The sequence below is a fragment of the Cheilinus undulatus genome, linkage group 18 (genome assembly GCF_018320785.1).
Source record: "Cheilinus undulatus linkage group 18, ASM1832078v1, whole genome shotgun sequence".
In the NCBI taxonomy this organism is placed as follows: domain Eukaryota; kingdom Metazoa; phylum Chordata; class Actinopteri; order Labriformes; family Labridae; genus Cheilinus; species Cheilinus undulatus.
In genome coordinates, this window is record NC_054882.1 from 90,001 (window position 1) to 103,671 (window position 13,671).

Genomic DNA, 13,671 nt, shown 5'->3' on the forward strand with positions numbered 1-13,671 from the left:
CATGGAGCCCGTGTTGGTGAGGCTAACTGAGTAAACAGCCTCATGGTGGGGTGTTACTGGTGGCTCTGGAGTTTAGATTTAACAGGTAAAGGTGCTCAGGTAGGTGACATGTTTGAGAAAAACCTGCTGAGCTGACATTTCCCTAGCCTTACTCTCTTTACAGATAGCGTCACACCAGCCCCCATTTAAATATGACCAGTTTCCAGTTTTATCGGGTCAAACTAACACCTAACTCCCTATAAACCGGATTATATGAAATAAAACACTTCTGGTAAATGTTCGGCTCAGTTCGGCGGAGTCTAGCTGACCACAGAGGGTTAAAATGAGGGGAAATCTCAGCTGTTTACGTCCGGTCACGCCGTCTGTTGCCGCCCTCTCTGGCTGTAAAACGATCAGAATAGAGGCTGAAATACTGCAGACGAATCATTACACACTAACTTTTAGTACTGTGGGCTGGTGTAACACCAAACTCATCCCAGTGACTCTGCTGTCTTTGGTATCGAGCGGTGGGACTCAGCCCTGGTCCACCATGTTAAAAATACCCTAGCAGGAGCCACAGTCCAGACCTGGGGGTGTGAATGTAATCATCACTAACATTTATATCATCAGAGCATGCAGAGGGGTTGGTGGCACTCTCCTTTCATCATTAGTCCTCATCTATAGTCAGATTATTGTGGGTTAACAACCCAGTTTAAACCATTAACCTATAGCCCCATTGTAAATGCTTAAGTTCTTGTCAGCTGTCAGGTAAGCTTTGATTCCTCTGACCACAGAACAGTTTTCCATGTTCCCTCTGACCACAGAACAGTTTTCCATGTTTCCTCTGACCACAGAAAAGTTTTCCATGTTTCCTCTGACCACAGAACAGTTTTCCATGTTCCCTCTGACCACAGAAAAGTTTTCCATGATTCCTCTGACCACAGAACAGTTTTCCATGTTTCCTCTGACCACAGAACAGTTTTCCATGTTCCCTCTGACCACAGAACAGTTTTCCATGTTTCCTCTGACCACAGAACAGTTTTCCATGATTCCTCTGACCACAGAACAGTTTTCCATGTTCCCTCTGACCACAGAACAGTTTTCCATGTTTCCTCTGACCACAGAACAGTTTTCCATGTTCCCTCTGACCACAGAAAAGTTTTCCATGATTCCTCTGACCACAGAACAGTTTTCCATGTTTCCTCTGACCACAGAACAGTTTTCCATGTTTCCTCTGACCACAGAACAGTTTTCCATGTTCCCTCTGACCACAGAACAGTTTTCCATGTTTCCTCTGACCACAGAACAGTTTTCCATGTTTCCTCAGTCCATGTTAAATGAGCTTTGGTCCAGAGAAGACGGACCACGGTGTTTCTGGATCCTGTTCACATATGGCTTCTTCTCTCCATGATCCAGCTTTAACTGTCATTGGTGGATGGCACGGCCAACTGTGTTGACAGACGATGATTTCTGGAACGTTCCTGAGCCCATGCAGTGATTTCAGGACAGAATCATGCAGTGGCCCCTGAGGGCCCCTGAGGGCCCTTCATTCTTGTCCTTTACTCTTAGAGATTTCTCCAGATTCTCTGAATCTGTTGTTCTCTTTCAAAGTCTGAGCTGTTTTCTGAAATTGTTCCACAACTTTAAGTTGCAGTTTTTCTCAGATTGTTGATCCTCTGCCCATCTTTACTTCTGAGAGACTCTGTCTCTCTTGAATGCTCCTTTTATACCCAGTCATGTGACTGACCTGTTGCTAATTAACCAAATTAGTTATGATTAGGGGTGCACCGATCGATCGATCGATTGGCCGATTTCCTTAATTTTGGGGGATCGGCAGTCAGCCGATACTTACATATGAAACCGATCTTATCCACCGATCTTATCTGCCTCTACCTACTAAAATGTGAAAAATAAAAGACTAAAGTACTGATATAATTTAGTAGTTTGGACAGCAATCCTCTAAACTTTTCATTTATATTTGAGAGAACTACCTCATGTGCAGTTAAAACAACAAGTTTGTATTGTTTCACGGGTATTGTTCAGTGTTTTTCAATAAAATAAGATTGAAACATTGAAGGTGTATGCTGGCAGTTAGAAAAAAAAACAAAATTTGGTATCAGCCAAAATCGGAATCGGCAGGTCAGGCTTTTTAAAGATCAGTGATCGGCCAGAAAATTGCAATCGGTGCATCTCTAGTTATAATGCTTCTCCAGCTGTTTTTTATTAGTAATACGTACTTTTCGAGCCTTTTGTTGCCCTGTCCCAACTTTTTTGAGACATGTTGCTGCCATCAAATTTAAAATGAGCCAATTATATGTTTCCTGAAGTTAGGGCTGAGCAATTAATTGCAAATGAGATTAAATCGCAATATGGCCTGCTGCAATTTTCAAATCGCAGACCGTGCAGTATTTCTTTAACTTGAAATTTGTGACAAAATGCCATTTTTTTTGCAGCAGAGCATTTATTTTTTTACATTTCATGCAATAATTGTAGTGGCAAATTTTTAGAATAGTATACAAAAAAAATCTTTTTTTTTCATTTTTGTATGTTTTTCTTGTTGAATATGAGAATTATATTAAAATTATCATTCCCTTTATTTACAACAATGCATATCCAATTTGCAAAATGAGTCGAAATCATCACAATTACATATTTTTTCCATTTTGGAATTCAGGTTTTTTATTGGACTTCCTGCAGGCATGGTTACAGAGTGCTTTGCTTCAGGACAGATTCTTAAACATACATTCCAGAAGCAGACTTCAACGCCTTAATCCAGAGAGACATTAACACATATGTTACCATTTAGAAATGAAAATACGTACCTTAACATTAACCATAATCAAGTTACAGGGATTTTCTAAAATTGCAAGACTCTTCATAACAGGAGACCAGCACGTCAATTTTTATCCTCCACCTTTATGTAATCCCAGAAGCTGTCCCAAGGGGTCGCCCCCTCCCCCCAGCTATCATTTAGCCTACCTAACATGCATTCATAAGATGCAGTTTCAGTCATTGCACTGACCCATTCCTTCACTTGTGGGACGTTTGATGTCTTCCAATGTCTCAGAATAACCCGGCAGGCTGTTATTGTGCCCACAATAATGATAGAGAACTCACGTTTGGATATATTGGTATTAGAGATTTATCCCCCAATAAGCAAAGTCCTGGGTTTAAAGGAATTTCCGAACCATGCTAATTGCTTAAAATGTTTAGAATCTGAGTCCAGAGGGGTCTGACCAAAGAGCAATCCCAAACACAGTGAAAGATTAGGGACCTAAAAAATAATCGCATAGTAAATCACAGTCAGATTATTCTCTACATTGTTCAGCCCTGAGATGCTAAAATGTCTCAGTTTAACATCTGATTTATTGTTTCTGTTCTATTGTGGATCAAATCTGGGTTTATGAGCTCTGACAATCATTGACTTCTGTTTTATTTACATTTCACACAGCGCCCCAGCTTTTTTGGAACTGAGGTTGTAGGATGTGTCAACTAAATCCCAGCAGGTACTGGTATTTTGTGTACCCACAGGCTGAAGCAGAGGAAGGCTGCTCCAGTTATCATGCTGGGTTTGTAAATGTGCTGTAATGAGGTTTTGATTCATGGTTTTGGTGGGACTTCCAGGACCAGCTGAGTCCACCTCTGGGGAAAGATGGCTTCCCAGCCAAACCCGCCGTCCGTCTTGAGGGAGTTCTGCCCGCTCTACTACCTGCTGAACGCCATCCCAGCTAAGGTACTGACCCGTTCCAGACCAGACCAAAACCAAAGCTGAAACTGAGCTGCAGGACTCGTGATGATGATGAAGATAAATCCTCCTCTTCCTCCCTCTCTCCCTGCAGGTGCAGCGGGGGTTCAGGTCGGTCCTGGTCTACCTGACGGCCCTGGACAGCAGCGGTGACTTCCTGGCGGTGGGCAGCAGCATCGGCATGCTCTACCTGTACTGTCGCCGCCTCGCACACATGAACAAGTACAGCCTGGAGGTCAGAGCCGTTCTTCTTCTGTGGTGCTCAGTCCTCCACCTGGTCTGGTTTGGAGCTGTGCTAACGGCCTGCTGCTGTGTGTGTTTGTAGGGGAAGAGCGACGCCATCACCGCTGTGAAGCTCCTCAGCTGTTTCGATGACCTGGTTGCCATAGGAACGGCTTCAGGTCGTGTGGCGGTCTTCCAGCTGGTGTCTCCACTTCCTGGTAGAAACAAACAGGTGAGAAGTTTGACAGGTGAGCTAACGAGAAGTACACAGTTTGATACTGACATTTTGAGCTTGTTAGCTTTCCACGGTGTAGCGCTGATCCCTCTCTGCCTTCTTTCTGACTGCAGTAGAAACTGGTCTGTGTGTTTTATGACCAATGGATTTAAGTTTATTGTTAGAAATCCAAACAGAAGAAATCAGCTGTTTCTAATTTCCTCTTAAAAAAAAACAGAAAATAACACATGTAAAACCTGCAGGCGCTCTTTGTTCTGATCAAAAAAGTTAGATCAAAGTACCCAACGCTGGTGATGTGACATTCTTTCTTCTCTCTATGTATAACCTGCTACAGGTGATGTGAAAAAAGAATGTTACAGCCCCAGTGTTCCTTTTTGATCTTCCTGTTTCCATTAAAAAAACTGAGATGAAAAGGTTTGGTTTTTTTCTTCTGATCAAAAAGACAGATAAAAGAATGGAACGTTGTTGATGTAACATTCTTTTTTAGTGTAAGAAGTGCTTCAGACGTGAAAAAAATCAAAATGTTACATTGGCAGTGTTCTGTTCTTTGACCTCCCTATTTTAACAGGGAAAAAATTTTAAGATGGAATTTTTTTTAAGAGAAAAGAGTTAAGAATATAACACTGGGACTGTAACATTCTCCTTTTACTCTATATGAGACTTGGTGCAGGTGTGTAAAAAAGAATGTTATAGCTTCAGTGTTCCATTCTTTGATCTTCCTTTTTCACTAGAAAAAAAACAGGAATGAAAATGTTGGTTGTTTTTTTTCCTTCTGATCAAAGAAGAGTGATAAAAAAAATGGATCGCTGCTGATGTAACATTCTTTTATTCTATATGTATAACCTGCTACAGATGATGTGAAAGAAAAATAATTCTACAGTCCAAGTTCTTTGATCGTCCTGTTTTGATCGGAACAAAAAAACAAAAACAATAAGATAAAGAAAATAATAAGTTTCCCTTCTCATCAAACAAGAGAGGTGCAAGAACAAAGCACTGGTGATGTAACATTCTTTTTTATATATATGTGACCTGCTGCAGGCAAGGGGAAAAGAGAATGCTACAGCCTCAGTGTTCTGTTCTTCAATCTTCCCTTTTGATAAGAAAAAAATAAACTGAGATGAAAAAGTTTAAACAATCAATGAACAGCATGTTTCTTGATTTTGGATTTCTCATCTAAAATTAAAAATCTGTTGGCTGTAAAATACACCAACCAGGAAGTGATGTCATCTCCCCTGTTAGTGAAGCCCACTGCACCATGGGAAATAACCATGGCAGGTTTAGATTTGCTATGAGTGGAGTGTTTGTGGAAAGAGTATTTATTCAGCACTGGCATCCAGGAACATTGCGCCGCTTTAGCCGTCCAGGCAGGGATGGGACGGACGTGGTGACATCAGGTAGAAGAGGTCAGGAGCTAACATTCCTCTCTCTCTCTCTCTCTCTCTCTCGCTGTAGTTGAGGCGTTTCGATGTGGTCGGCCTCCATAAAGGCTCGGTGACCGCGCTGGCGTGGAGCACAAACGGGATGAAACTTTTCTCTGGAGACGATAAAGGACGAGTGGTGTTCTCAGCGCTGGACCTGGACCAGGTGAGCCTGTAAACACACACCTGTCCAACCAAAGCTCTCAGTCCTACTATCAGTCGTACTATTACAGTTAGTTACTGTGTCAGAGAAAGGGCAGCTCTGATGTCTGACACATAAATGAGTAAAATAATGTTAAAGCTGTGGCTGGTTTGTGTTTCCAGGGTGTTTGTAAACCCGTGCTGCTGCTGGAGGAGTCCTCAGGTGTGGTTCAGATGGAGTACAGCCATCAGGTGCTGCTGGTCTCCACTCAGCACAGATCTCTGCTGTACTGCACACAGACACAGGAAGTCCTGCAGCTGGGCACCAAGCCCCGCAAGAGGTACAGAAAAGTCTGGCATTCCTTCATTTTCATGATATTTAGGCCAAATTATTCATGGAAGTGTTATTGGGGACTTACAGTCTTATCCTGGCATCGTCAGACCTGAACATTTCTGCCAGACCTAGCTCTGTCAGCGTTTGTGCATGGTCTCAGTGTTTTTGCTTTGACACTGTTGTTTTTATGGTTGCAGCAGTGGCAGGTTTGGAGCATGCTTCCTGCCGGGGCTCTGCAAACAGAGCGATCTTCAGGTGTTTGCTGCTCGTCCCGGACTCAGACTGTGGAGGTCTGATGTCAGAGGACAGGTGGAGGACACCAGGGTCCTCAAACCGCTCTTCAATGCACAGGTACACGCCTACAGCAGCTGCCATGTCTGTGTCCATACCATTAATGTTTGAAGCTGAAGATATTTAGATTTTCACCTGTTAGAAGCAACATCATTGACATTTCTTTCATCCGTCTTCAAACCTGGATCAGATCCCTCAGTTCGACCTGTTTCCTCGTCCCGGTCCAATCGGAGCGTACCGCCCAGCAGACAGACAGCTGGGTCTGCTCAGCTGTTTCCTCAGAGAGGGCTGGATCCTTAGCTGGAACGAGTACAGCCTCTACGTCCTCGACTGTGTCAATGAGGTATGGGTAACACTTCACACGCTGGGACTCAGGATTTAAGTTCTCTCCTAAATTTCTTTGGCAGCTCTGCAACCCTCTGAAGTCCCGTCAGCTCATAGACCTGAGACTGGAGCAACAGCTCCATCTAGTGTTGGGCCGCTGCAGGACAGCTAAGACACAACACTGAACTGACCTGAGGGCCTGAAATAATTAAAAAAACTCTCAATAGGCTCAATAAACAGTGTTCAGGTGCCAGCTTGCAAGGGCAACAATAATCAGTTAATTCCACATTTAAAGTGATTTCAATTAAAAACAGACAATATTCTATAACAATATTATTCATAACTGATGAGTGCTACTTTATGGTTTTAGGTGATAATCGGGGCGTTAGAGAGCAGTGGAGACATCGTGTCTGTGTCCTGCTGTGATAATGAGATCTTCATCCTTAAAGGAGACAGAGACATCATCCGTCTGTCCAACAGCCCCGAGGGTCTGGCCTCCAACTGTGAGTACAAACACAAAATAAAACCCTTTCAGTGATCAGGCTGTCACTGAAGCTCTCCATCTGGTGGAGAGGGAGGGATCCTCCCTTAAAGAACAGATGCTCACAAACAAGATGGCTACCTGGGGCCAAGACAAACGTTTTTAGCTCCCAGCACATCAGCTAGTTGGCCACAACTCTCCACTGTCACCTTTAGGGGAATCCATGAGTAACATGCATTAAACAGAGTCCATATAAAAACATGGTGCATAAAAACGAGATAGAATCCTGTCATCAGTTAAAACCAGATAGAATCCTGTCATCAGTTAAAACCAGATAGAATCCTGTCATCAGTTAAAACCAGATAGAATCCTGTCATCAGTTAAAACCAGATAGAATCCTGTCATCAGTTAAAACCAGATAGAATCCTGTCATCAGTTAAAACCAGATAGAATCCTGTCGTCAGTTAAAACCAGATAAATTTGTGTCATCAGTTAAAACCAGATAGAATCCTGTCATCAGTTAAAACCAGATAGAATCCTGTCGTCAGTTAAAACCAGATAAATTTGTGTCATCAGTTAAAACCAGATAGAATCCTGTCATCAGTTAAAACCAGATAGAATCCTGTCGTCAGTTAAAACCAGATAGAATCCTGTCGTCAGTTAAAACCAGATAGAATCCTGTCATCAGTTAAAACCAGATAGAATCCTGTCATCAGTTAAAACCAGATAGAATCCTGTCATCAGTTAAAACCAGATAGAATCCTGTCATCAGTTAAAACCAGATAGAATCCTGTCATCAGTTAAAACCAGATAGAATCCTGTCATCAGTTAAAACCAGATAGAATCCTGTCGTCAGTTAAAACCAGATAGAATCCTGTCATCAGTTAAAACCAGATAGAATCCTGTCGTCAGTTAAAACCAGATAGAATCCTGTCGTCAGTTAAAACCAGATAGAATCCTGTCGTCAGTTAAAACCAGATAGAATCCTGTCGTCAGTTAAAACCAGATAGAATCCTGTCATCAGTTAAAACCAGATAGAATCCTGTCATCAGTTAAAACCAGATAGAATCCTGTCATCAGTTAAAACCAGATAGAATCCTGTCATCAGTTAAAACCAGATAGAATCCTGTCATCAGTTAAAACCAGATAGAATCCTGTCATCAGTTAAAACCAGATAGAATCCTGTCATCAGTTAAAACCAGATAGAATCCTGTCGTCAGTTAAAACCAGATAGAATCCTGTCATCAGTTAAAACCAGATAGAATCCTGTCGTCAGTTAAAACCAGATAGAATCCTGTCATCAGTTAAAACCAGATAGAATCCTGTCATCAGTTAAAACCAGATAGAATCCTGTCATCAGTTAAAACCAGATAGAATCCTGTCATCAGTTAAAACCAGATAGAATCCTGTCATCAGTTAAAACCAGATAGAATAGTGTCATCAGTTAAAAGAAGATAGAAGAGTGTCATCAGTTATAACCACATAGAAGCCTGTCATCAGATAAAACCAGATAGAATCCTGTCATCAGTTAAAACCAGATAGAATCCTGTCATCAGTTAAAACCAGATAGAATCCTGTCATCAGTTAAAACCAGATAGAATCCTGTCATCAGTTAAAACCAGATAGAATCCTGTCATCAGTTAAAACCAGATAGAATCCTGTCATCAGTTAAAACCAGATAGAATCCTGTCATCAGTTAAAACCAGATAGAATCCTGACATCAGTTAAAACCAGATAGAATCCTGTCATCAGTTAAAACCAGATAGAATCCAGAACTCACTTAAAACCATATAGAATCCTGTCATCAGTTAAAACCAGATAGAATCCTGTCATCAGTTAAAACCAGATAGAATCCTGTCATCAGTTAAAACCAGATAGAATCCTGTCATCAGTTAAAACCAGATAGAATCCTGTCATCAGTTAAAACCAGATAGAATCCTGTCATCAGTTAAAACCAGATAGAATCCTGTCGTCAGTTAAAACCAGATAGAATCCTGTCATCAGTTAAAACCAGATAGAATCCTGTCATCAGTTAAAACCAGATAGAATCCTGTCGTCAGTTAAAACCAGATAGAATCCTGTCGTCAGTTAAAACCAGATAGAATCCTGTCGTCAGTTAAAACCAGATAGAATCCTGTCGTCAGTTAAAACCAGATAGAAACGTGTCGTCAGTTAAAACCAGATAGAAACGTGTCATCAGTTAAAACCAGATAGAATCCTGTCATCAGTTAAAACCAGATAGAATCCTGTCATCAGTTAAAACCAGATAGAATCCTGTCATCAGTTAAAACCAGATAGAATCCTGTCATCAGTTAAAACCAGATAGAATCCTGTCATCAGTTAAAACCAGATAGAATCCTGTCATCAGTTAAAACCAGATAGAATCCTGTCATCAGTTAAAACCAGATAGAATCCTGTCATCAGTTAAAACCAGATAGAATCCTGTCATCAGTTAAAACCAGATAGAATCCTGGCGTCAGTTAAAACCAGATAGAATCCTGTCATCAGTTAAAACCAGATAGAATCCTGTCATCAGTTAAAACCAGATAGAATCCTGTCATCAGTTAAAACCAGATAGAATCCTGTCATCAGTTAAAACCAGATAGAATCCTGTCATCAGTTAAAACCAGATAGAATCCTGTCATCAGTTAAAACCAGATAGAATCCTGTCATCAGTTAAAACCAGATAGAATCCTGTCATCAGTTAAAACCAGATAGAATCCTGTCATCAGTTAAAACCAGATAGAATCCTGTCATCAGTTAAAACCAGATAGAATCCTGTCATCAGTTAAAACCAGATAGAATCCTGTCATCAGTTAAAACCAGATAGAATCCTGTCATCAGTTAAAACCAGATAGAATCCTGTCATCAGTTAAAACCAGATAGAATCCTGTCATCAGTTAAAACCAGATAGAAACGTGTCATCAGTTAAAACCAGATAGAATCCTGTCGTCAGTTAAAACCAGATAGAATCCTGTCATCAGTTAAAACCAGATAGAATCCTGTCATCAGTTAAAACCAGATAGAATCCTGTCATCAGTTAAAACCAGATAGAATCCTGTCATCAGTTAAAACCAGATAGAAACGTGTCATCAGTTAAAACCAGATAGAATCCTGTCATCAGTTAAAACCAGATAGAAACGTGTCATCAGTTAAAACCAGATAGAATCCTGTCATCAGTTAAAACCAGATAGAAACGTGTCATCAGTTAAAACCAGATAGAATCCTGTCATCAGTTAAAACCAGATAGAATCCTGTCATCAGTTAAAACCAGATAAATTCGTGTCGTCAGTTAAAACCAGATAGAATCCTGTCATCAGTTAAAACCAGATAGAATCCTGTCATCAGTTAAAACCAGATAGAAACGTGTCATCAGTTAAAACCAGATAGAATCCTGTCATCAGTTAAAACCAGATAGAATCCTGTCATCAGTTAAAACCAGATAGAATCCTGTCATCAGTTAAAACCAGATAGAATCCTGTCATCAGTTAAAACCAGATAGAATCCTGTCATCAGTTAAAACCAGATAGAATCCTGTCATCAGTTAAAACCAGATAGAATCCTGTCATCAGTTAAAACCAGATAGAATCCTGTCGTCAGTTAAAACCAGATAGAATCCTGTCATCAGTTAAAACCAGATAGAATCCTGTCGTCAGTTAAAACCAGATAGAATCCTGTCATCAGTTAAAACCAGATAGAATCCTGTCATCAGTTAAAACCAGATAGAATCCTGTCATCAGTTAAAACCAGATAGAATCCTGTCATCAGTTAAAACCAGATAGAATCCTGTCGTCAGTTAAAACCAGATAGAATCCTGTCGTCAGTTAAAACCAGATAGAAACGTGTCATCAGTTAAAACCAGATAGAAACGTGTCATCAGTTAAAACCAGATAGAATCCTGTCATCAGTTAAAACCAGATAGAATCCTGTCATCAGTTAAAACCAGATAGAATCCTGTCATCAGTTAAAACCAGATAGAATCCTGTCATCAGTTAAAACCAGATAGAAACGTGTCATCAGTTAAAACCAGATAGAATCCTGTCATCAGTTAAAACCAGATAGAATCCTGTCATCAGTTAAAACCAGATAGAATCCTGTCATCAGTTAAAACCAGATAGAATCCTGTCATCAGTTAAAACCAGATAGAATCCTGTCATCAGTTAAAACCAGATAGAATCCTGTCATCAGTTAAAACCAGATAGAATCCTGTCATCAGTTAAAACCAGATAGAATCCTGTCATCAGTTAAAACCAGATAGAATCCTGTCATCAGTTAAAACCAGATAGAAACGTGTCATCAGTTAAAACCAGATAGAATCCTGTCATCAGTTAAAACCAGATAGAATCCTGTCATCAGTTAAAACCAGATAGAATCCTGTCATCAGTTAAAACCAGATAGAATCCTGTCATCAGTTAAAACCAGATAGAATCCTGTCATCAGTTAAAACCAGATAGAAACGTGTCATCAGTTAAAACCAGATAGAATCCTGTCATCAGTTAAAACCAGATAGAAACGTGTCATCAGTTAAAACCAGATAGAATCCTGTCATCAGTTAAAACCAGATAGAAACGTGTCATCAGTTAAAACCAGATAGAATCCTGTCATCAGTTAAAACCAGATAGAAACGTGTCATCAGTTAAAACCAGATAGAATCCTGTCATCAGTTAAAACCAGATAGAAACGTGTCATCAGTTAAAACCAGATAGAATCCTGTCATCAGTTAAAACCAGATAGAAACGTGTCATCAGTTAAATCATCGTATAGAAAGATTATATTTCTATTGTTTCTTTTTCTCTTTCTGTCCTTTAGTGTCTGAACTCTCCATCCGGCTTTCCTCACCTTTGACCACGCCCACCATCCTCCCGCCAACAGGATCAGTGGAGACAGCACAGCCAATCAGAACCATGGCTATCATCATAGAGGGTGGGGGGAGGGAGGAGGGGGGAGGTGGTGGAGAATGGGTGAAGCAGGGTGAGGATGGAGAGAAAGATGAAGATGAGGAAGGATTAGAGGAGGTGGAGGAGGCGGAGGAGCAGCTGGAGGTGACAACCACTGTCCAATCATCTCTCAGATCAGTTTAGCTCTGTCATATCGTATGCGTCACATTTCCTGTGGTCATTTTCAGGCAGCAGATCAGCCCGGTCAGCGCTCCGGCCTCCTCACCAGCAGCTCCCGCAGCCGCAGCAGCTCGGTCACTTCCTGGGACAGTCTCCATGGAAACACTACAGCCACCGCTTCCAGTGAGCTGAGCTCCAGACGCTACAGCGCCCCCTTCGGTCAGGGAGAGATGCAGCAGGAGCTGGTGGTGAAAGCCATCAGAGTGAAGAAGAGGAGGAGGAGGCGACAAGGTGAGCAGAGAGACGGCGCTAGTCTGGTGATGTTACACTGCAGTCATGTTTCTAGGATTCCTTATTGTTAAAACACTTCTAAAAACTTCCCAAGTTTAAAAAATGCCGTCCTATGAAATTAAAAACAATATTCATTAATGAGTAAGTAAAGCCATGAGCTCAGCTGAGGTTCATCTACCCTGGAATATAAAGAAATGCCTTAACCCTCGCTCCCTCCTCCCTACTGTCCCTAATCAGCCACAACATCATTCAGCCTGTGCTGCTGTTTAGATTTTATTATTAGGCAGTTACTAAACACTAGTTTACTGTTTAGTAAATGGAGTCAGAATAATAATTGTGTGTGGCGATCAGTCTCTGCATTGATTTTTCTGTCCTCATTCTCAGACAGCAGCAGTGGAAACCGTCTCTCAGAGAGCAGCTGCTCGGACTCCATGTTTGTAGTTCAGGACAGCAGCTGCAGCGACGGAGGAAGTGGAACTCCTTTGAGCGACAGAGCCTCTCTTGTCGGTCTGGACCTTCACAACCAGGACTCTCCTGAATCAAACCAGGACCCTCAAGAGGCTGGGAGCATGAAGGATGGAGAGACGGACTCTTCCTCAAAACAACCCAGGTACAGACGGAGAGACCTGGAGTCCTTCGTCATTGATACTGGTTGAGATACCAGGCTGACAAAAATGAAGTCCTAGGCAGACAGTTTATTCTTCTTTATTTTTAGAAATGCTGAAACTTGTTTCTTACAACTTTGTCTGATCCTTGTTTTCTTGTCCCTGCTTTCTTTGCCTCATTCTTGATTCCTCGTCTTCCTTACATCCCATCCCTCTTTTCTTGTCTTTTATGCCCCTTGTGTATTTCCCCTCTCTGTCCCATCCTTGCTTCCTTGTCCCAGCTCCCTCCTCCCCCCAGACTCGCTGCTCCTCCAGGGTTTGGAGGACCAGCTGAACCCAGGAAAGGTGTCTGGTCCCGGGGCAGAGGGAGAGGTTGTCCCCCCGACCCCTGATGTGGATCTGCTGCTGGAGTGTACCTTCTCCTATATGCACAACACTGAGGAGGATGATGGACAGGAGCAGCGGCCAATGGAGGAGCAGGAGGATGAGTTTCTGAGCCCTCTGATTGGACCAGAGGAGGAGGAGGTGGAGTGATGCTTATCTGATAT

At 41.7% G+C, this 13,671-nt stretch overlaps 1 protein-coding gene across 4 annotated transcripts in view; it reads left to right on the forward strand.

Moving 5' to 3' along the window:
- tecpr2 (tectonin beta-propeller repeat containing 2) overlaps positions 1-13,671 on the forward strand; it is a 33,968-nt gene that overhangs the window by 4,549 nt on the left and 15,748 nt on the right. For 3 of the 4 annotated variants that reach the window (XM_041813020.1, XM_041813018.1, XM_041813021.1), the window contains exons 2-13: positions 3,604-3,712; positions 3,819-3,959; positions 4,050-4,178; positions 5,634-5,765; positions 5,924-6,081; positions 6,272-6,425; positions 6,556-6,708; positions 7,060-7,192; positions 11,980-12,212; positions 12,296-12,518; positions 12,903-13,128; positions 13,405-13,648. In XM_041813020.1, coding sequence (XP_041668954.1) covers positions 3,632-3,712; positions 3,819-3,959; positions 4,050-4,178; positions 5,634-5,765; positions 5,924-6,081; positions 6,272-6,425; positions 6,556-6,708; positions 7,060-7,192; positions 11,980-12,212; positions 12,296-12,518; positions 12,903-13,128; positions 13,405-13,648 — 2,007 coding nt within the window. In that variant the 5' untranslated portion in view covers positions 3,604-3,631. Of the gene's footprint in view, positions 1-3,430; positions 3,486-3,603; positions 3,713-3,818; positions 3,960-4,049; positions 4,179-5,633; positions 5,766-5,923; positions 6,082-6,271; positions 6,426-6,555; positions 6,709-7,059; positions 7,193-11,979; positions 12,213-12,295; positions 12,519-12,902; positions 13,129-13,404; positions 13,649-13,671 lie in introns of all 4 variants that reach the window. The other variant, XM_041813019.1, reaches the window with a different exon arrangement.